This window comes from Mirounga angustirostris, unplaced genomic scaffold (assembly GCF_029215605.1).
Source record: "Mirounga angustirostris isolate CCGP_5_RB_7025 unplaced genomic scaffold, mMirAng1.0.hap1 SCAF_9, whole genome shotgun sequence".
NCBI lineage: Eukaryota > Metazoa > Chordata > Mammalia > Carnivora > Phocidae > Mirounga > Mirounga angustirostris.
In genome coordinates this window covers 2,301,750-2,324,034 of record NW_026991717.1, presented here as the reverse complement: position 1 = coordinate 2,324,034, position 22,285 = coordinate 2,301,750, and the positions used below count along the sequence as shown (strand labels likewise).

General features: G+C 55.3%; 2 protein-coding genes and 2 long non-coding RNA genes across 5 annotated transcripts; 2 read left to right on the top strand and 2 right to left on the bottom strand.

Annotated features, from left to right (window-relative positions):
• Positions 1–513: 513 nt before the first annotated feature.
• Positions 514–3,011, bottom strand: TLNRD1 (talin rod domain containing 1). The gene has a single exon (XM_045899297.3). The coding sequence runs from the start codon at positions 2,274–2,276 to the stop codon at positions 1,188–1,190; it is 1,089 nt and encodes a 362-aa protein (XP_045755253.1). The 5' UTR covers positions 2,277–3,011; the 3' UTR covers positions 514–1,187.
• A 7,363-nt stretch (positions 3,012–10,374) lies between these two features.
• On the bottom strand, positions 10,375–12,596 carry LOC123860832 (uncharacterized). The gene is made up of 2 exons (XR_006794877.3): positions 12,462–12,596; positions 10,375–11,069 (listed from the first exon to the last, which is right to left on the bottom strand). It is a non-coding gene; the product is annotated as an uncharacterized LOC123860832 (long non-coding RNA).
• MESD (mesoderm development LRP chaperone) lies at positions 12,455–20,823 on the top strand. Of its 2 annotated transcripts, none has more exons than XM_064569789.1 (3): positions 12,455–12,693; positions 18,153–18,382; positions 19,652–20,823. In XM_064569789.1, the coding sequence occupies exons 1-3, from the start codon at positions 12,490–12,492 to the stop codon at positions 19,917–19,919; spliced, it is 702 nt and encodes a 233-aa protein (XP_064425859.1). In that variant the 5' UTR covers positions 12,455–12,489; the 3' UTR covers positions 19,920–20,823. The 2 variants fall into 2 exon arrangements, with proteins under 2 accessions (XP_064425859.1, XP_045755255.1); XM_045899299.3 differs by having other exon boundaries at positions 12,456–12,693; positions 18,150–18,382.
• Positions 13,448–17,601, top strand: LOC135361517 (uncharacterized). Its single transcript, XR_010404796.1, has 2 exons — positions 13,448–13,838; positions 14,835–17,601. It is a non-coding gene; the product is annotated as an uncharacterized LOC135361517 (long non-coding RNA).
• Positions 20,824–22,285: the final 1,462 nt, after the last annotated feature.

Below are 22,285 nucleotides of genomic sequence, written 5' to 3'. Positions count from 1 at the left end.
GTGTGAACAGACCCGCCCACATAAAAGAGGCCACAAAGTCTCCTGAAAGTCCTTGCTAGAGCGCACTTTTTGGCTCCAGCAAACAGATCCTCTGACCCGGGAAGGGTGGGGTACCACGCAGGATTAGGAAGAGCCTGAATCTGAGATAGGCAGAATACAAATCAGACCTCGGTCAGCCTGAACCACTGTCCATCAGGACAGACAGAGGTGCAGACACAGAGGGGGCTGAAGTACTCTGCAGGAGAAACCAGAGGCACGACAAAACCCCCACGTGCCAGCCCAGCGCCAGCACCAGCACCATGCATACTGCGATCATTCCCGGGGCACCTGGCTCTGCGAGGACAGTGTTCTCGAATTCTAGGCTGCTCAAAGAGGTCACCCTCGGGAAAAAAGGGAGACAGGGCTAAGGCGGGGAGGCACTGCTACCCTTTCCAGGGTGCCTTTCCAGAGACGACATGCAGGCATGCAACGTTATTACAATTATTGAAAATCAACAATAATTGCAAAAGGCCATCTGAGAAACATAACATTTTAATAGATGAAATAAATACTCCAGTACATGCAAGGTAAAAACTTGACATGGGGGGGGGGGAGGGCAGGGGGGGAACCACTCTATAGTGTAAATTAAAAAATAAAACACACACTCACAGTAGCTTTTCCCCCCATTTGCAAATCACATGGCAAAGTCATACTCTTTCCACACCAAGTATACGCCTAATCCAACACGATTGCTTAAAAAAAATAACAACATACAAAAAAGGTAGCTACATCCACGTCTAAGGAGTGAAACTGAGGTAACCTTTCTTTTAATTAGGAAAAAACAAAAACGAAAAGACCAAAAAGGAAACGAACCCATGACCTCGTTCCTGCCCGATGGATAAGGAAATTTAGTGGAGGAACTCCAGAAGAGGTGCTGGGGCGCGGTGGGGGCGCGCCACCTCCGGGTCCCTGCTGGGTGTGCGTCGATTGGCATTGCCCCCCGCCCCCCCACCACCACCACCGTGCGCGCGGGTGTCGTGGGAGCGCATGGCCCCGCTCTCTGGAAGGTTCCTCTGGAGCGTCTGACATGGGGGCGGGGCGGGGGGGGAGCTTCCCCTGGGATTTCTTTGGTATAAATGGAGAGGGGCGGAGAGTAAGTATCTTCCTCTAGTCTGGGGGGGGGGAGGAAGAAGGGGCGGGGGCGGGTGCTAATTCACAGAATTGGAATTCACTGGCGGTAAAGTCCTGGGCGAAGACCTCTCCCGTAAAGCCTGAGATAGCAGGGTGCAGCCTTCAGACACGGCGCAGGCCGAGTTCCTCAGCCTCTCCCTGTGGTCCGACATCTTGGCGCCCCCGTCGGGGTGCTGCGCCAGATCCCTGAGGCACTGGGTCAGGAGCACGCAGGCCGACACCACGCTCATGGCGCCGCCCAGGATGGCGGTCTGCACCGCCTTGCCCTCGGCGCTCACGGCCGCCGCGCGACCCAGGAACTGCGGCTCGGTGGCGAAGCCCACCAGGGCGCTCACGGCCTGCACCAGCGGCCCGCTGAAGAGCGCGCAGCGGCTGCGGGCCAGCTCGCTGGGCGCCGCCTTCACCTCGCGCACGCAGGCCAGCAGCGCCGACGCGCTCGTGCTCATGCACTTGACGCCCAGCTTGAACTGCTCGCGGGAGAAGCGGTCCCGCGACCTGTCGCTGGCCAGGGCGCACGCGTCCGTCAGGAACTTGAGGTTGCGCGACAGGCCCTGCGACACCTCCAGCAGCAGCTGCGGCGTCATGTCGGCCAGCGGGGTGGCGCGCAGCACGGCGCAGCCCTGCTCCACCTCGTGCCGGCAGCGCGTCACTCGGTAGCGGTCCACCAGGCCCGGCTGCGCGGGCTGCGCGCCCGGCGTGGCCACGGCCGCCAGGTAGGCCGCGTGGGCGGAGCACTCGGTCAGCGACACCACCAGGTCGCCCAGCTCCACCAGGCTGTCCCCCGCCTCCCCGAAGCGGCCCATGTTGAGCTGGCTCTGCACGTCGTGGGTGAGGATGGAGAGCCCCTTGGTGCGCGCGATGATCGTGTCCCGGCACTGCTCGAAGGACTCGGCGCCGGCACAGGAGGAGGCGGGGCCCTCGAAGAGCACGGGCCGCGCCTCGCTCGACAGCAGCAGCAGGTCGGCCACCAGCTGCATCTTGCCCTTGCAGTGGTCGCAGACGGACACCAGCCTCTTCCGCGGCTGCGAGCAGGCCCCCCCGACGGCGCTCGCGGGAGCCGGAGAAGCCGCCTCGCCAGTGGGCTTCCCAGCGCTGCCGCTAGCCATCGCGCCCGGGGGGCACTGGCATGCCGCTGGGGAGCCCGCTACCGCCGCCGCTGCCACTGCCCCCGCCCCCGCGGCCGTCGCGACTCAGCTGGCCAGGGCCGCGGTGCCTTCCCCGCACCATCATGCCATCCACCGCGCCGGGCAGAGGGCGCTGGGCTGCGGCGGCCGGAGCCCGGGCGGCGCGGGGCGGGCCCGGGGGCCAGAGGACGCAGGAGGCTCTTCGCGGCGCGGGGAGGGGCTGCAGCGTTCGGCCTCCTGGACGGCTTGCAGGAACCATGAACCGCGCAGAGCAAACTCACGCAGCGCGCTCCTCGCCGCCGGGCTGCCAGGAAAGTCCCTTCTGCTGGGCCGCCGCCGCCGCCGCCTTCCTGGGCATGGCCCGGCCCGGCCGCCGGAGCGGGAGGGCGGGAGGGCGGGAGGGGGAAGCTGGGAGTTGTCCTTCCTTCCTTCCTTCCTTTCTTTGAAATCAAAATCTCTTCCTCGGGGAGGAGCGCGGGCGGCGGCTCGGGCGGGCTCTGCTGTCAGCCACCTCGGGCTCGGCGGCGCACGTGGGCTTTCAGGCGCCCTGGCCCCGCCGGGCGGCACTTGCCCGCGACGGCGGCCGCCCGGCGCGCATCTCCCGCCTCCCGCTCTCGGGAAAGCGGCGCCGGCGGCGGCAGAGCCGAGGGTGTGGCCGGCGCTGGCGCGGCCGCGCCGAGTCAGAGCCGGGCGGGAGCCCGCACCGATCGCGCCCAGCGGCCGCCCCGCTCGCGCGCTCGCCCGCCCGCCACGCCCGGGCGCGCCGGCCGCCGCGGCCGCCGCTTCCCGCCGCTTCCCGCCGCTTCCCGCCGCTTCCCGCCGCTTCCCGCCGCTTCCCGCCTCGCCGGCTCACAGCGCGCGGCCCGGCGCCGCGGCGGCACGCCCTCCCCGACCGCGCGCCCCGCGGCCGGCCGCTGGCTGGGGGCGCGAGTCCATCCCGGTCGCCTGGTCGCCTGGGGGCCGCAGCGGCTGAGCTCTCCCGAGACCCCGGGCCCTGCGCATCGGACGCCCGGCGCGCGTCTCCCGCGGCCACGCCAACTCAGAAGGTCCCCGCGGCGCTGCGGCCACCCGCCCGGGCCCCGGCTCCTGCCATTGGCGTCAACCTCCAACTTCCGAGCGAGCCGGGAGAAACTGAAAGGAAGGGCGGGGGCCGAGAGGCAGAGGGGCGGGCGCCCGCTTCCTCTCGCCGCGCGGCTCCTCCTCGGCGCGGGCCGTGGGTGCGCCGCCGCCCGCCGGGCCGCCGAGCCTTCTCCTCCCCGCGCCCGCGCCTCGCCCCCGGGCTCGCCGCCGCCGCCCGGCCGTCACCTCCCTGGGGCCTATAGAAATCTTTTGTGTGGCGTCACCGCCTTTCGTTTAAATCCCGCTTCCTCCTCTCGCCCTTCCTCCCGCCCCCTCCGCCGCTCCCGGATGCTTGCGCGAGGCGCTGCTCCTCCCCCGGGAAGCTGGGCGGCTGCGGGAGGACGCCGCCGCCCAGCGCGGACGCCGCGGGCGCCGCGCCGGGGGTCCCGCGGGGGGGGGCGGGTCGGGGGAGCCCCCTCGGCGCACGGCCTCGGGCGGGGGCCGGGGGGCGCAGCCTCGGGCGGCCTCGCGGGAGCCCGGAGCCGGCCCCGGGGCTCCACGCTTCGTCCCCGCCCAGCGAGCGAGCCTCGAAGGGACTGTTTCTGCACCGAGGGGAGGCGGACGCTGCTCCCCATCCCCCGGCCGCCTGCCGGGGGCCGGTCCGCGCGCTTTGCGGGGCCCGGGCGGGTTTTGCCAGCGCTCGCGCTGCCCTTTGTTGTGCGTGGCCCTCCTCCGGGGGCGGGGGAGTTCTGCAGGGCTGTGCGGGGCGCTGAGAGCACTTGCTATGGAGTCGGAAGAGCCGGCCCGGGGGCCCCTTGTGTGGCCGGAGCGCGGGCGTTGAACCAGACGTCCCGGGGTCAGCCTTTCTCCAGCCGTCTAGGAGTTGTGTGACCTTGTGCGAGTCCTGCCCCCAGGTGTCCGTCTTCTGCTCTCGAAATCAGACCGTGTGCCCTGATTATTACTTGGCTCATAAATAGTAGCTGGTAGAATTAGGAGCCTCCATCCGCAGGCTTTGCTCTCTCGTAACTTCTGTGTCTTCCGCTCGGCGACGGAATCAATAGTGGCCACTGTTAACGAAGAGGAACAGCCTTTGGAGGTGAACCTTGTTGTCCCGTTTTACACGGAAGGAACTGATCCGCTGATGCCTCCAGCGCCTTCCTAAGGGCAGGAGGAGAGCAAATGGCCGGGCGAGGAACCTCCTCCCAATCTCTTTTTCGTTTTACCCAGACCTTGCTCTTCAGGAAGTGGTTGAGGCACCTGGGCTTCCTTTAACCGGGGGGGGGCACCTCCTAGTCCCGAAACAGGCCTTCCAGGTGCCCAGCCCAGCACCAGCTTGGGTGTGTCCGCCAACGGAAATGTTTGCTCCCCCTTGTCCCTTCCTAGGACCCACCGTCACCTTTTTTTTTTTTTTCAGCCAGCCAGTTAATGTTACTTATAACTAAGATGACCTTGCAATTTATCATCCAAACTGAAACTGTTTTGAGAGTGAATTATGAAATATGCTATTAAAAAGTTAACCAGGAACAAGAGATACAAACCTGAATGGATAGTCACCCAACTTATGAGAGTGTCCTTGGATATTTCTAGAATCTAGACGAACCCACTTGTTTTGCAGCCAAAGCCAATAAAACTGACGGTTTTCTCAACAAGCAGCAGTTCTGTAGGGTTAATCCTTTTTTATTTTTCTATGAGGGAAAACCAGTTGGACTAATCAAGCTCTTCCCATGGTAACCCAAGAAAGCACCCTACCCTCACTTAGCTCCAAAAAACTTACTAGGAGAAGTCAAACCCTTCCCGCCATTCCTAGTGTATTCATGAAACTGGTCTAGGATGGGGATTTTTCCCCAAAGCTACTTGGTGCCCTGGGGGTGCTGTTTTCCTTCTACATGTCCATCTTCCTCTCTCTGCTGGACCCCTTGTGCCCCCTCGAGGAACCGTGTCACACATAGGATGTTCCACTACCTTTGCATTAGCCGTTAAAGCTGATTGGATTATTTTCTTCGCCCTCCTGCTTCATTTTTCAGATAGGGTGTCTCCTCCCACGCTGACCCTTCCTGGGACTACCTCCACCCTCCTTTTAGGTCACGTGACTTTCTGCCATCATTCATTCACTCCATAAACACTGGACACCTACCACGTGCCGGGCGCTCTGCTAGGCACCCACGCCACATCGAGGTTAAGTAAGGACTCTACCCTTCCGAAAAGTAGAGCCCAGAGAGCAACACAGCCACACCAGCAAGTCATCACAATGTCAGACCGCACGGAGGAAAGGAGCTGTCCCAGAGAGAGCGTGTCGCCGGAACGGTCCAGGTGCAAGTTGGCGGGGGTCGCGTGGTCCGTTCTGATCAACGAAATGGGAGCGGAAGTGATGTGCCTTACTTGCAGCGGAGGCAACGCAAAGCAGATCTGCGATTCTCCATTCTCTCTTCCCCTGCTCTAGCCACTCGGGAGATGGTTCTAGGGGGTGCAGCTCAAAGATGGTGGAGCCTCCCTAAGCCCGGTGGCTGGACCACACCGAACATTGACGTGTGCAGGACGTGCAACGTGAGCAAAACATGAGCCCAGCGTCACAGCGCGGACATCCGAGGGTTGTTGGTTGCCGTAGCATATTGGAATCTAAGTTAATGGAAGGCGGCTGTATGTGCTTCTGGAGTCACTGGAATAAGGGCTCTCTCTTTAGAAAACTCCACTCATTACCCCATCTGACCCTCTCTTAAAATATAATATGAACCAAAGGTACTGTGCAAAGTATTTTTCATTACAATGGAAATCGGGTGAGAGAAGCTGCAAACATATGGGCTGAAGGGTTGGCTGGGGGAAGGTGGATGGAGCAGACAAGGGGAAGCCGGGGCCAGGTGGGAAATAGCATGACCACTGGAGAATGTATTCTCGGTGCCTGGCTGAAGGCCGACACTTAGTGGGCATTTAATAAATAAATGAGCACGATACCAAAAGAGAGCTGATTGAGGGTTTGGGGAGGCAAGGCACAGAGGTTGGGCCACAGGCAGGATTGGGGAAACATGCTTTCCCTCCTTCCTTGCTTATTCTAGAAGGTGTGTATCCACCCCCTGGACTCTGGGCAGGTATAAAACAGCAGTATGAACACTCTGTTTGGGTTTGGCTTTTTATTTTTTTAATCGTGGCTCAATATTCCTTACATAAAACTTTCCATCGTAGCCATTTCTGTGAACTTAGCTATAGCTCAGTGGTATTACGTGCATTCACATTATTGTGCAACCATCACCACCCCCACCCCCAGATATCTTTCATCTTCCCAAACTGAAATTCTCTCCCTACAAAACAGTAACGCCTCATTCCCCCAACCCCCCAGTCCCTGGCAACCACCATCCTACCTTCTGCCTCTATAAATTTGTCTTCTGTAGTTTCCTTATATAAGTGGAATGATACAGATAGTATTTGTCCTTTGGTGTCTGGCTTATTTCACTTAGAATCATGTCTTCAGGGCCGTTGGTGTTGTAGTGAATGTCAGAATCTCCTTCCCCTTGAAGACTGAATAATATTCCGCTGCATGTACGTAGGCTGGGATTGATACCCAACTTTCTTCCTTCACTCCAGACCTTACAGACCAGCAACCCAGCTGTGTCTGGTCTGCTGTGCCACCTGTTGGTCAGTGAGGGGCACTCTGCGCTGATGTGTTTTTCCTTTGGTGTGGCGTCCCTGTGCTCACTGATGGGCCCGTTCCGTCTCAGGCGATCTTTCTTACACGTGGCCAAACACCACCCTTCATTATTTTCCTTTCAACTCTCCTCTAAAGGAGAGGAGTTTGTATCTGGTAGTTCCCCCCCCCCCACTCCTTTTCCCCAGTTTACTCATCCTCACCGGTGATGGAGAGTCTGACGCTCACTGGGTTGTGGTTCATGAGGGAGCAGGACCACGCCCCTCACCCAGCATGTCGTCCTGCTCTCTGGTGTATCTGTTCCCAGCCCATAAGAACACCTGGGGAGGATCTCACCCATCCCTCCCACATGCTTCCCATCCCCCTGCCTCCCCTCACTCCCCTCCCTCTGGGCTGTCTCTCTGTTCATCTGAAGCTGAGTATGAGAGGGAGGTGGGTGTGCAGGCCAGTTCCCCGGGGGAGGCACACGTGAGCACTCAGCTCCCAAGATCTGGGAGATCTGGAATTTTCTGCAGTCTAGCTTACCAGAGAGCCCTACATAGAGGTGAAGGTTGCTTTCACAGGTAAATTCTCTACCTCATTTCCCTACTGGTGAATGATCTTGAGAGGTATTTTCAAGAATTCTGTAGGGCAGGGGCGCCTGGGTGGTTCTGATGGTTAAGCGTCTGCCTTCGGCTCAGGTCATGATCCCAGGGTCCCTGCTCAGCGGGGAGCCTGCTTCTCCCCCTCCCTCTTCTTCTCCCCCTGCTCATTGTCTCTCTCTCTCTCTGTATCTCTGTGTCTCAAATGAATAAATAAAAAAATCTTAAAAAAAAAAAAAAGAATTCTGTGGGGTAGAAGATAAATGCCGAGATCCAGGCTCCAACCGCCTGAATAGAGTTCCTAACACTAATCGTGCCTAGCCATTTTTCCATCTCTCATGGTGCCTAGCACAGAATAAGTCAGCAACTGCAGATGGCCTAGCTGTATCCCTCCACGCGGAGCCTGAGCCCCAGACAGACTCTCGGGCATTTCTGCACCTCCCGTGCTGTGTGGCTCTCAGCGCCGAGTACTCTCTCCCCACAGCCCTGTCGCTTCGTTAGGGACAAGGACTCGATCTGTTCCTCCCTTCCCCCACACCTAGTGCATTGTGTGGTCATCAATAAATGTTTGTGGGAGCAATGAATAAATGAAATAACCTGTTTGCCATTCTCTGCAAGAAAGGCATGCTTTCACTGAACCAAAATCCTGCTGGCCATAGCTCTTGCTCAGTCGTGGACATAAAGTCATGAATATTCACGAACCCACTGCAAGGGCATGGCCTGTGTGTGCGATCGTGATTTACAGCTCACCGCTCTAGGGTTGAAACGTAGGCCTGAGGCCTATTTGCTTAGCAAGTGTGTTCACCCCATTTCTCTTATAGCTTGTTGAGGAGAGGCCAGAGAAGAGATTCTCTGGAAACAGAGATTATGAGTTCACTAACCATAACTGCAAATAGCGGTGCTAACAGAGTGTAGGTCATGTTTCAGACGACATAGATAAAAGTCCTACATTTTCTTTCAGATCTAATCCTCAAGTTTTCAAGGCAATTGCAGTATTATGGATAATTTGAGTTAAGTGTAGTATTCGGAGAATTTCCATCGAAGTTAGACTTCTTTCCTTATATGCTGGTACAGAGAACAGTATCAATCAATATTTTAGGGGCATCCATGTGTTTATGTGTGTCTCACCCCTTTTAACTTATCGTCATGGTGTTCGGCAAACGCAAGTTTAATTGTTCTGTTTCATTATATGAGTCCTACTCTTCTGTTCACAAATAATGAAGGTGATCAGGAATGGACTCTCACCCTAGCCTGGGGCAATCACATCTCTTCTGGAAATCTGGAATTGCTACATGGGAATAAATTGAGGGGCAGGTAAAGCTCAGGAGATTATATTTTCCCTCTTCTTGCATTGGATTCAGAAGGACCAAAGTGAAGAATGGTAAACAGCCCTGGTCTCCCCATGTCCACCTTAGCTCCACCCCCAGGACCCTACCTACTCCCATACCTCCCCATGATTCAGTCTTTAAGTGGTTAATGTTTGGCACACCAGAACCTCCAAAGCCACGCTACATCCTTCTGGTCATAGGCCTCTGTTCTCATTGATTAGTAAGTATGCCTTTCCCGTTTTTCAACATTCTGAACGTCACCCCTGCCTGATTCCTAATACTGCAAGAAATTCTTGTTGCACCCTCCAGCTGAGGCGTCCCTCCTCTGCTGTTGAGGGACACAAGCCAGGATAAACCCAGATTAGGACACCGGTTAGCTGTGAGATTCAATTTTACCATCTGCAGTCACTGAACCACTTAGAGGGGTGGTTACTATTAAACCTCGGAGCAGTGAGAAGTTTGTGGTTTCATCTAGCCCATGACCACACCATCCCTTTCACTTCTGCTCCCTCCTCTCCTGCCCTACAGCGTGCCTGGTCAGACTTCAGTCTCATCCCATCTGAGCATTCCTGCCTCCGACTCCTTTTCAGTGGATCTTCCACATGGCTCTCAGTTTCACTATGTGACTGTGATTAACCCAGTCGGTGCTACATGGAAGAAAGACACATCTTGTCATCCAAGACACCTGGGACCTCTGACGAATTATGTAATTCCAAAACCAGGGTTTCCTCTTCTTTAAAACAGGGATCTTATTACCATCATATCATCTCTTCAGGTCCTGACCTCCTGTAACCTGCATTATACTGACTGTGTATTGTTTCTCTCCTCTGCTACACTGTGAGCTCTTTCATGCAGCGACCTTGTTACATTAATCTTTCCATCAGTGCCTCATCTGGTTTTTGGGTCGACCATAGGCCCTCAGTAAATAAATTCTCACAGAGTTGAACTGAATCAAGTTCCAGACACCAAAACGGTGACAATGCAAAATCAATCCAGATGTTTTCACGTCAGTGGACTATAAACTGAATTGATTTGTTCCTTCGATGAAAGTCAGTAGCCCTGGAATTTTTTTTTACACAATCCCAATAATTTCTGTGGACCAGAACTCTCAGCACTTCTGCACCTTCACTTGGCTGCTGGCAAAATAAATGACCAGCGTGACCCCTCCCAGCAGAGCACATGATCGACCGCAGCTGCTCATGTGTTTTAGCTATGACTGAACCAGGACAGGGCTGCGAGCCACTGGGTGGAGCAGTGTGCCCTGGGGAGAGAGCTTATGACATTTCCCCTATGATTTCAGAAAAGAAAAGAAAAGGAAAAAAAAAAAAACCCTCTTTTTCTTACAAGTCTGCTCCATGTCAGTAGAAAATGTCACCGCCTGTACACATAGAGACGCGTGCGTGAGGACGGGAAGATCAGCCAGCTCTGCAGTGGGACGGTCCTCAGGGTGGAAGGAGGCACACACCTCTCTTCCCTTGATAACAGAATCCCACTTTTATTTGGGGTGACAGAGTATACAGCTAGAAGACAGTCTGCCACCCTCCTCTGGAGGGCTAGGTTCCGGCCAATGAGATGTGAGCAGAACTGAGCAGGCTGCTTAAAGGACGCTAACTCCAATGAAGAGCATACTCCTTTTGATCTTCCCTCCCTCCTCCTTCCCCTGGATCAAAGTCATCTTGATGCAGGTGCTCCAGGAGCCATCTCAGAACTTGCCATGAACTTGAGGATAAAAACCACTGCCCGGAAGAATGGAGCAGGATAAGAAAGGGGCTGGGCGCCAGATGACTGAGGAGCTACAATACCAGCCCTCAGTGCTTCACTTTCCAACTGCTTCCCTGAAAGAAAAATACAACACTAACAACAAAGCCCTCTCTCTTGTTTAAGCCACTTTAAAAGGAGCTCTGTTTTCTGTTACATGCAGCCTACTAATCTAATCCTACAAAGCCGGGATATATTAGTTTGCTAGGGCTGCCCTAACAGAGTATGGCAGATCAGGTGGCTTAAACAACAGGACATTTTCTTGCTGTTCTGGAGGGTAGAAGTCCCAGATTGAGGCATCGGCAGGGTTGGTTTCTTCGGAGACGTCTCTCCTTCACGTGTAGATTCCTGTCTTCTCCCTGTGTCTTCACATAATCTCTCCCCGATATGACTGTGACCAAATTTCCTCTTCCTATAAAAGACAGCATATTGCATTGAGACCAATCTTTGCAACCTCATTTTAACTTAGTTACCTCTTTAAAGACCCTGTGTCCAAATACAGTCACATTCTGAGGACTGTGATTAGGACTTCAACATAGGAAATCTGGGGGCCATACAGGTCAGCCCATAATACAAAGCATGAATGAAGAGGTTTATTGTGGCTTTTTTTGTAATAGCAGAAAAGTTGGTAATGTGTCCATCAATGGGGGGGGGGTAATAGGGAAATAAACTAGTGGTATATTAATACCAAAGCACGCTCTACGGAAGTATGAAGAATGAAAGTTCATCGTGTCATATCGCTAAGCGCAAAACACTTAAGGAACCAAAATGCTTCCTGATATGTACATTGTGCTGCCAAAGACATACATATAAATGCAACAAAATGTGTATGAATCACACTTCTAGAGACATTTTGATGTTTGTAAATGTATAGAAAAATGTCTATGTGACAAAACTGATTGGAGTACAGTTGTGGGGTGGAGGAGAACGTTTGAAACTTTGTAGAATGTTTGGATATCTCACAAGTACAGTAAGTGATGCGTGTCTTTCTTACATAATGAAAAACCTAAAAGAAAGATCAGATCGGCCATTTAAAACTCGTGTAATCTGGAAGCATCTCTGCCCAGACTCTTTTAAAATAAGAAACAAACAAAAAAAAGATTCAGCCTTGAAATGCATTAGTCAGAGCCTACAGTACTGGGTTAAAATCAGATGAAATACTGAAGTTGTCTTAAAAATGAAAAAAAAAGGGGGAGGGGGAATTATTCGCGTTCCAGAGATGACGGTGATCCTGCAGGTTGAACGGAATCCTCCGCGACCAGCAGCCAAGCAGCGGGCCCCGTCCTTCCGCGACCTTCTGGAAAAGCAGAGCTACCGCCGCTCGCTTCCAGGTAAGCGGCTGTTCGCCGAGGCGGCCGCAGGAGACGGAGAGGAAGCGTCCGTGGACACTCCGGACCCGGCTTCCCCCGAGCCCAGGCAGCTCCCAGGACTTGCACCTCCAGTGCCCTCTCAGGCCACAAACCGAGGCCCCGCGAGGCGCTGTCCGGCGGCCCCCGGAGGCCCTGGCGGGGCTGTGGACCTGGCTGCGCGGGCAGGGAGAAAAAGGACAGGCCTCGGCGAGCAAACGCGCGGGCGATGCGCGGCGACCCAGCTCGGGCCGAGAGCCCCATCCCGCCCGCGGGCGGGACCCCGGGGGCGGGGCGGGGCCAAGATGGCGCGGGGGCGGGGCCTCCAGAGGCGGCTACGAGGCGGGGCCTGGTAGGTCGGCGCGGGCCTGGGGGCGGGGCGGGGCCCGGCGGGGGCGGGGCCTGGGGGCGGGGCGGGGGCGGGGCCCGGCGGGGGCGGGGCCCGGCGGCGCGCGCACCGCTGGCTTCCGCGGCGGCGCGGCGAAGATGGCGGCCTCTGGCTGGGCGCGCGTGGCCCTGGTCGTCCTCTGCGCCTCCGACCTGCTGCTGCCGCCGCTGCCGCCCGGGGCCTTCGCTGCCGAGGGCGCGGCCGGGACGTCGGGCGAGGCCGGCCCGCCTCCGCGGAAGAAGAAGAAGGACATTCGCGACTACAACGATGCGGACATGGCGCGTCTTCTGGAACAGTGGGAGGTCTGCGCGCGCACGTCCGCCCCAGCTTCTCGGCGTCCCGGGCCCTGCGCCCGCTGGCCCCCGGCGCCCTCCGCACCCTCGCCCGGCCGCCTCCCGGCCCCCTGACGGCCGCTCTGCCCGGGCCAGGCGCCGGCCCCCGCCCCAGCGCTCCCCGGGGCGCTCTTGCCGCGCTTCCCTGGCCACGCGCGTCCCGGGCCGGCCCCTCCCGCCTCTGCCCTTCTGTACCTACGGGGCCCCCGTGGTCGGTGGGCCCGGCACGTGCGGAGGGAGACCTTTCCGCTCTGCTCAGGAATGGGGGGGGGGGCCTGAAGATCGTCCTTTTGAGAGGACCGTCTCCGCTTGGACGGGTGGCCGGCCCCCTAGATCAGTAGGATTTCAGGCTTCTCGTTCTGCTGTATTCTCTGCTGAGAGTTTCGTAATGGGGGTGGTGGAAGCAAAGGCCGCTGGCTCTCCGTAAACCCACATTTCCTTTAAAGGAGCAGAGACCTGTTTCTGCGAGAGTAAGTTTTTTGGTTCGTTACTTGAATGCACTGGAGTGCGTGATCTTTTCAGAGAAGGCTCAGCAAAGGAGAACACGTTGTGCCTTTTTCCCTCGCAAAGGCGGTTGTACCGTCCTGGCTGATTGGCACAGCTGGTGGCGTGGAGTCAGAAACGTGGGTTCTGCTCGCTGTGTAATCTTGGGCAAGTCCTGTTTCCTCTCTAGGCCTCAGGTTCCTTATCTGCAGAATGAGGTTTTACCCGATGACTCCTTGCCGCGCTGATGTCTTTTTGTTTTGTGGGCATCGCTGTGTACATGGGCGTGTCTGATAGAGACTTTCAGAGTTTAAAATACCATCTGATGAATTGGACTAGAAGAAAGCAGACTTGTGTTTCCGTATTTATCTGCAGGTGATGATGGCGAGATTGGGGTGGCTTTGAGTGTGCGCCCCACTGATGAAGAGGGAACTCCGGGCAGCAGTTCCTTCCACCTTTACTGTCTCCTTTTCTGTCTCCCGTCTCTTTATAAACTTGAGCAAATGAAGGTTTTGACCCCCCCCAAAGAAGAACACTACCTCTTGAGGAAATCCTACCCTGCAAATACTAAGACTGTGAGCTAGACAGAGGGGCTGCTGCGGAGATGAGCAAGGGATCCGCCATCAGGAACTGTAGGTGACAGGACGAGTAACCCTAACACAAAGTAGGAATTGCCGAGTTCTGTAAAAAGGAAGAAAGTGTCGTGGGACTTTCAAAAGGTCCCAGGGAGGAAATGGCATTTTAGATACTCGAGGGTGGTGTGGGAGCAGGGCCACAGGAGCTGGGGTGGGGGGGCACATGGGAACGGGGCAGAATGGTGCAGATGGTAATTGCCTAGGCTTTGGAATCGGACTGCCTGGTCTCAGACCACTTGTGAGTTTGGGCTGCTGAAGAACCTGTCCGCACTGTTAGTTTCCTTATCTGCAAAACAGAGGCGTTAGTAGTACCCACCCCAGAGTAGTTGGAGTATTAGCTTTAAGAGAGCCTGGAAGGAACATAGGGTAGCGCAACTCCCGACTGGAAGCCGTGCAAATATGAATCAGGTATCTTAGCTGGAAAAGGCTCTGTCTGAAGTTAGGTGTGGGAAGGTTGGTGGAGACCAGGTTGGCCTGGGCCCTGAGTGCTCTGGGGTCTACACTTTATTTAGAAGGCAGTACACAGTCGCTGATGAGTTTGCAAAGCTGCATGACCCAAATACTATGATACTGGGACGCTTACACGTGATCATCCCTACCTCCGGACAGAAATGTGCATTCACTGTCTCATGTTCCCTCTATATGCAGACATAGTTTTATAGTTGAGAGCATAACATCAATGTAATTTTCTGCTGTTCATTTTTTCACTTGATATATTGAGTGTTTCCCCGGGGTAACCTGCACAGTGTTCATAATACTCTGTAAAACCTTCAGAGGATGCCCTGGAGTGGATGTTTCAGCTGTTGGGAGGTTTTGAATTGGGGATATCATGATTAGAAAAGATGGATTGGTTGGCAAAGGTTAGGATGGATGGGCAGGGAGAGAATCTGAAGGCAGAAACGACTTCTTAGTTAATATTTACTGAGTTTTCATTAGCTAACAGGACTACTCTGAGCGCATTCACTCATCTCATGTTCTTACCCTGTTTTCTAGATGATGACAAGGAAGCCCAGAGAGGTTAAGTAACTCTCCCAAGGTCAAACAGCAAGTAAGCTGAATTTCAGGCTTGGTCATTTGACTTGCAGGCCTGTTCTTTTAGCCACTTTACTACAGTTCCATACACACTGGCGAGCAGAAGTACAAATGAAAGGTAATGAGGACGACCTGGATTAAGCCAGAAGCTGCAGGATCCAAGCGGAAGAGAGAAACGCGAGAGATTGTATGCGCAGCTTGGTTGGCTGGTGGATTGTGTGACCAGGCAGGAGACCGCATGATGTGCTGGAAGGTTGGGTTTTGAACCAGCTTTACCGCTTGGTAACTCTGTGACCCTCGTTTTCCTAACCGTAAAGCCAGAGACCTCCCCCTTCGAGGGGTGCCATGCAGACCAGATGAGCTAATGTTTGCAAACCCTCCACAAACGTGAGCTCCCCCCCCAGGAGCTGGGATTTTTCCTCCCCCAGTGGCAGTCCCTAAATCCATCTCCCAATTCCTTCCCACTAGTGTGAGAATTGGTGTGCCATGGAGAGGCCTGCCCCACGTGGGTGGGGTGGGGATGGGTAAAGGGAATGCTTTCCACTGGGTTAGACTTAATGCTGAGTCCCAACTGGTGTAGGAAAACCAAAGGCAGTTCTTTTCATTACACCTTACAGTGCGGGCAGGTGGGGGGAGGATTCCAGAGCCAGCAATGTGGGTTTGCTCTTCAGTGTCACCCCTGCTGGCATGTGACCTAGAGTGAGTTATTTGTCTTCTCTGGGCCTCACCCACCCCACGTTCCCTCGGGGCCTTGTAGGGCCGTCCTGAAGGCTCAGCGCCGGCTGCTCCATACATGCTAGCTTGTGTTACCATCAGGGACCACAGGAGCAAGGAAAGGATCTGCTGAAAGGGGAGTCAGCTTTGTGACTGAATCTGACTCAGCAGTGGAGAAGTGGGGAAGACGGCTGAAAATGCCTAGAGGCAGGGCTGGCCTGTTTCTGGGGAGTGCCTGGGGCTAGGGGCTTGATGGCAGTCCTCAGAGAAAGTAATGACCACAGGTGAGATTCTGCAGGGAAGAAGCCTTGGGACAGTGGAGAGCTGGACTGATAGCCGCATTGGGGCACTGTTCTACCCCCCCACCCCTGTGTTTTTGTAACTGAAACAAATACACAAATTTCCAAGGATGGAAATTAAAGTTGCTTGAAACAATCCTTACACTTGCTATAGGCACTGGACTTGAGATTATTTAGTTTTCATTAAGTGTCGCCTGTGACCTACTGAGTTAATTTCATGACCTCTTGAGTGAAATCAGTTTGAAAAACATAAATGTTCTAGGTTACTGAGCCAGTTAGAAGTCTTGAGGTGTTTTAAGGAGATCATAACAGATGTTATGGAGGAGTAGAACGAAAACAGAAACAGCCCGTGAATTTGGCGACCAGGCGGTCCTGTGTGATTTTGACAGTGTGATTTCCGGAGTTGGTTGGAGGTGTGATTGTTGGGGCCAGCACAGGCTGTTTACTGCTTGTCTTTGTGTCATTGAATCCCCAGACCCTAGGAGGGAGATGTCGTCCCCCTCCCCCCATCATAGGTGAGGAAAGGGATTTTCTAAGCTGCCCAAGATCCTGTGACGGGACAGCACGTGCCCCTGACTGCGGATCGCCATCAGCTCACAAAGCAGAAGGGGAAGGAAATGGGTCAGTTGGGAGGGTTGCAGAGTTGAGGAGAAGCTTGGTATGTTGTGTGTAGTCACACTGCTGGGGCCTCGGGGATCACCTAGCTCTGCTTTTCTTTTTATAGACGAGGAGGCGGGCCCAAGGGAGTAAGGAGTCCTATGCAAGGTCACCCAGGTGGTTAGGTAGAGCTAACGCTAGATCCCAAATCTGGAATAAAGGGCTCGCCTCCAAGCACTACTGTAGAAGTCTCTTGTGCTCATCCTTTATTGAAAATATTTTAAAGTACATTATTGTTGGTGTCCTCGGTGATTTGTCAAGAGAACCACGGAAGAGTGATACAGGGGCTTTGTTTCATTTTAGGTTGGTCGCTTTTCTGGGTTCTTTTCGATAACAGCTTTATTGTGAGATCATTCACTTGCCATACAATTCAGCCATTTAAAGTGCACATTCCAGTGGTGTATTCAGAGGGTCATGCAGCCATCACCACTCTCAATTTTAGAACATTGCCATCGCTCCAAAAATAAAATCTCATCTTACTCCCTCTCCCTCACTTCTCCCAACCCTCCAGCCAGCCCTAGGCAGCCACTAATCTCTGTTCTGTTCTGGACATGTCACCAGCAGCCCCGTACACCTGGTCCTCTGTGTGTGGCTTCTGTCACTTAGCATAGTGTTTTCGGGGACCATCTACCAGTACTTAGGTTGTTTTTGTTTTTGTTTTTGTGGCTGGAATTATTCGTCTTTTCTCTGAAGAACTCTGGTTTTTAAATATTTTTATTCATTGATCTATTTACCTGCCTTCCTACCTGTGAAAAGTCATGTGTCCCTTTTGATGCCTCCCAGTTCCAGCCTAATACCACAGGGTATATTCTTCCCCCTTCCACTGCTAGAACTCCCTTCCCCAAAGTGAAGAATGGGGCTGTCATTATCCTTAATACATTTACTCCTCGTGGAAGCCTAGATAGAATTCACGGATGGTAGTTTGAGGCTTGCTAGTTCACCCCACTGAAAAAACCAAGCCTGCTAACTAGAACTGAGTATTTGTTCTTACTGTTTAGTTAACGTTGACATACGTGAAATGCAGATTTTAAGTGTAGGGTGCTATGAATTTTGACAAATGGATACATCTGTGTCATCCACGCCACCATTAAGAAAGAGAACATTCCCATGACCTCAGAAAGTTCCCTTGTGTCCCTTCTCAGTCAGCCCCACCTCATTCCGCCTCCCAGGGGCCACCACTGTTCTAACTTGTCATCCTAGGTTAATTGTGTTTGAGCTTAAACTTTAAGTAACAGGCTTATAGGACGTCTGATTTTTGTGCCTGGCTTCTGTCACTCAGTCTTGTCTTTCTGAGGTTTGGGACACATCTTCAGTGCTGTGTTGCAGCTCACTGTAGGACCGAACCAGAATGTGGCCATTTTTACAATCTACCGTGCTGGGTAGATTCTTCCAGAGGGAAAGCACTGTTAAGCCATTACAGGGCTCTGGTGACCTGGAGTGATGGGTGCTAAGTCCCGCTGGAGACTTGGGCTTCCCCCAGAGGTTGCCTAGAGGAGGGAAGCTCCTGGGTCTCCTTTTTCCTGGGAGAACTTGGGTCGTCCGCCTGCACCTGCCGGCCGACAAGCGCATTCTAATGACTCGAGTGCTCTGTGCTCTCTTCTCATAGAAGGATGACGACATAGAAGAAGGGGATCTCCCAGAGCACAAAAGACCCTCGGCGCCTATCGACTTCTCTCAGATAGACCCGGGCAGGCCCGAGAGCATCCTGAAGATGACCAAGAAGGGGAAGACGCTCATGATGTTCGTCACTGTGTCCGGAAGCCCCACGGAGAAGGAGACGGAGGAGATCACCAGCCTCTGGCAGGGCAGTCTTTTCAATGCCAACTACGACGTTCAGAGGTAAAGCACCAGCAGGCCGGCTGGGGCCCGCGCAGTCCTCACCTCAGGCCCTGGGCCTTCCTGTCTCGGATTTCCCCTTACGTTTATTTCTCTCTCTTTTAAGAAGAACATTTATTATTGGTCACAGCCAGCAAGCTTTTTTTTTTAATATTTCATTTGATCCTCAAGTTTTATTTATCTTTGTATCTTTAACTCTGTCGGGGGAGGGTAGCGGACACGCTGCGGCGGGTCAGGTGCGCGGCCCGGCACTCCCTCGGCCGCGTGCTCTACTCCGCACCCTCCGGCTCCCAGCTCTCCTACAGCGCTGCGCCTTTCGTCCCCATGAGCTGGGGCAGGGCGGTCTCTGCGGGGCAAAGGAGTCACAGCCTGGCCACGTGCCCCCCTGGGGGGGGGTCCCTCCACGTGGGACAGCTTTCCCACTCGGCCTTGGAGCCGACTGCCGAATCCAGGTGAAGCGGTGGGGTTCCTTCAGCCCAGCGCGGCCCTCCTGTGCAATGCTCAGGGATTTCCTTTTTCCTCCTCAGTAACGGTCCTGAAATTCAGGGTCTTCAAACGTCCTAGTTCAGGAAACAGAAATGACAAAATGTGAAGGAACACTTAGTGTCTGCGATGGCGTGATGCTTTCATTAGCTTGAGCAGACGCATAGGGAAACAGGTAAACGGTCAGAGCCCCCGCTGCCCTCCCAGGGGCGGGGCATGGCCCTCAGGGACGAGGCCTTCGTGCCCCTGGCCACACCGGTGGGCCGCCTAGGCCCCATTCTGCTCCTCTTCCCCCTTGGGACCTGCTGAGTGCTGGCGTACGTGGGCTGCCTGTTACCCTCGGGGCTCGGGATCTCCGTCCAGTGGCCGAGTGTGTCTCCGACCCCTCGTGGGCCCCTTACGATGACCCAGCCTAAGCCCATGGTTTTCAGCCTTTGTCCGCAGAAGGCTTTTGGCAGAGGAAACCTTCACTGGGCACCTCAGGATGCAGAACAGACGCCCTCCTCCACGGCGGCAGCCCCGCAGTGCCAGGGGCGGTTCCCCAGGCCCCTCGCCGACGCTGTCTCTTAGCGCGGGCATCCACGCCCCACACAGCCCAGCTTCTGTGTCTCTGGGATTTGAGCTGAGGCGTGAAATCGTTTAGTCAGTAGCTAAACTACAGGTTTTTGTCCTGTGTTCATGTTGAATTTGGGAGGGATGATTTTTCCTGGTTGCATGCCACAGAGTGGCTCTGAGCCATTCGTGCTTTACTAGTGTGTTCTGACCATACGATCGCATGTCTCTGTCAAGGTTCATCGTGGGATCGGACCGTGCGATCTTCATGCTTCGTGATGGGAGCTACGCCTGGGAGATCAAGGACTTTTTGGTCAGCCAAGACAGGTGTGCCGATGTCACCCTGGAGGGGCAGGTGTACCCCGGCAGAGGAGGGGGGAGCAAAGAGAAAAATAAAACAAAGCAAGAGAAGGGCAAGAAGAAGCGGGAGGGGGACCCGAAGTCTCGGGCCGCCACGGCTGCAAAGGAAGACAATCGAGCTGGGAGTAAGAGGGAGGAGTTGTGAGCGGCCGCTGAGGCCCCTTGGGAGGAGCCCCCCGGGCGGGGGCAGGCAGGAGCACCGCTCGCCGAGGACATCCTGCTTTCTTCTGGAAAGGCTCTGCCGTAGGACCAGTTTGTGGTCCACGTGAGAAGTACCGTCTAAAAGGCTTCAAGTAGGACAGAGGTCTCGTCATTCCTGTTGGACAATGACACTTCCACGTTTACCAGAAAATCACTGTAAATGGAAACCCAACCATTGCTTTTGCCATTTCTGTCTGGGGGCGTCACTGGCTCCTGCGGCCCCACCCCCTCCCCTCGCCGGCCCTGACCCAGGGCTCGCTGTGTCCGTGCTCCCCTCCTTTCTGTTCACGGAAGCGCCGCCACGTTCTAATCAGACCTGGACTCAGCGGGACCGGGCTCTTCGGGCCGCAAACTCGGTTTTTGGGACTGTGATGTCGAGCACGCCCCGGAAGCCCCGCGTGGCGCTCTGGGGCCTGAATGTGCGGTCAGGACGCCGGGATGTCTGACCCCGACATCGGTGCAGAGAAAATCACGTAGCCTGGAAAGCCCAGGTCTGCACTGTGAGTCCCCAGAGGGGTTCTCGGTACCCGTCTGGGTTTACGTGGTCTGTACGGTCGGGGCTGTCTTTCCTGTCCTCGTGTGGGGCAGCCGTGCCGCTGTCGAGGGTTCAAGCGCGCCGTCCTGCGATGACGCTGAAGGGTGGGCATCGGGAGTCTGCAGGTGGGACGGAAGACTCGTGACCTCGTTCGTTTCTGAACATTTTTCTTCGATGAAGTGCCTAAACTTGGGGTGTTCAGTGTGGTGCTAACATGGCTCAGTACCTGCTCCTGTTGGGAATTGCTGTTCATGCAGCAGACGGGACTTGTGTGCGGGTGTTACTGGTAGGAACTAAAGTTATTTGTACAAAACTTCCATTGTGATTTCAGCAAGTGAAGACTAGCTCGTGTCCGTGCTTCCAGGTGTTACTGCTGGAGGAAGGTACAAAGGGACAAGTCCGTGCCTACCCCCTGCCGCTGCCTCATCTCAGGGGAAGCTCCTGTTCTTTGTTTCCAAGGGGAAAAAAGTTCACCAGCATCTTCTAGTGACGTGTTTCTTCCAGCCTCTGTGTCCCCTGATTTGGCAACTATTCAGATTTCCCTTGGATGAAGCATGCGGACGGATGTCCACCCTGCCGTCCCCGCCTCCAGCCGCCCTCGCGGCGGGGCTGAAGGGCATCAGGCCCAGTCAGAGCTAATCCCGGGGTCCGTGTGCCTCGGCCACCTCAGGAGGAGGGCTTTCTTGTGTCCCCTGCTCCTTGAATGGGGGCGCGTGAGGCTGGGGCTGCAGCTCCCCGGCCCCGGCCCGACGAGGGCTGTCTGAGCCCCTGGATCCAGCCCCGGGTGCCTGGCTGCGTTCAGTTTTTACCTCGGGAATCTGCTGGCTTTCTATCCACTCTAGCTGATACGGATCATTGCTTTACCCGACATGGGGAGGGTACCCTTCACACTGCCCTGTACCTTGTATTTTCACGTGAGGATGTACTAACCTCACTGCTTCCTGTGCAGCGGGTGGCCATGTCAGCCAGTGTTTAGAGCGTCGGTTAGCGTGCTGGGCACACAACAGCCCCTCCTGTCCTGAAACTTAATGACCCGGTGGAGGAAGACAGATACTCATCACACATAAAATGCAGGGCACTTGGGTGGCTCGGTTGGTTAAGCGACTGCCTTCAGCTCAGGTCGTGGTCCTGGAGTCCCGGGATCGAGTCCCGCATCGGGCTCCTTGCTCAGCGGGGAGTCTGCTTCTCCCTCTGACCCTCCCCCCTCTCATGCTCTATTTCATTGTCTCTCTCAAATAAATAAATAGAATCTTTAAAAAAAAAAAAGAAAGAAAAGAGGTGTACAGTGCCAGGAGGTGGGGGTGGAGGCGGGGGGAACCTTCAGATGGTCAGAGGGGTCCTCCCTGAGGCAGGAGGCAGAGGAACCGTCTGTGCAAAGGCCCTGTGGTTAGAAGGAGCAGAGGAGGGATGGCAGGAAGCCAACGAGGAGTCGGGGGCATAGTGCAACACCCGCCTGAAGAGGGACGAGGTACACGGGGCCTGGCAGGAATTTGGGGCACCCTGAAGGATTTTGAGCTGCGCTGGGGTGAGCATGAGAGACCATCCCACCTGTACTTGGCTGCACTGAAGAACTGATTGCGCGGGGCCCCCGGTGCGTGTGAGGGACAAGTTGGAGAGTATTTCAGTAGCTCAGGCCACAGCTGCGGGTGGCCCCAGTGAGCGGCGTGGCGGTGAGGGGTGACCCACAGTTGACCCGCATACTGCCTGCTGGTGGACCCTTGGGTTTTTCCTTAGTACGTGGAGCTGCCAGAATATTTTGGTAACTTTATATCTGA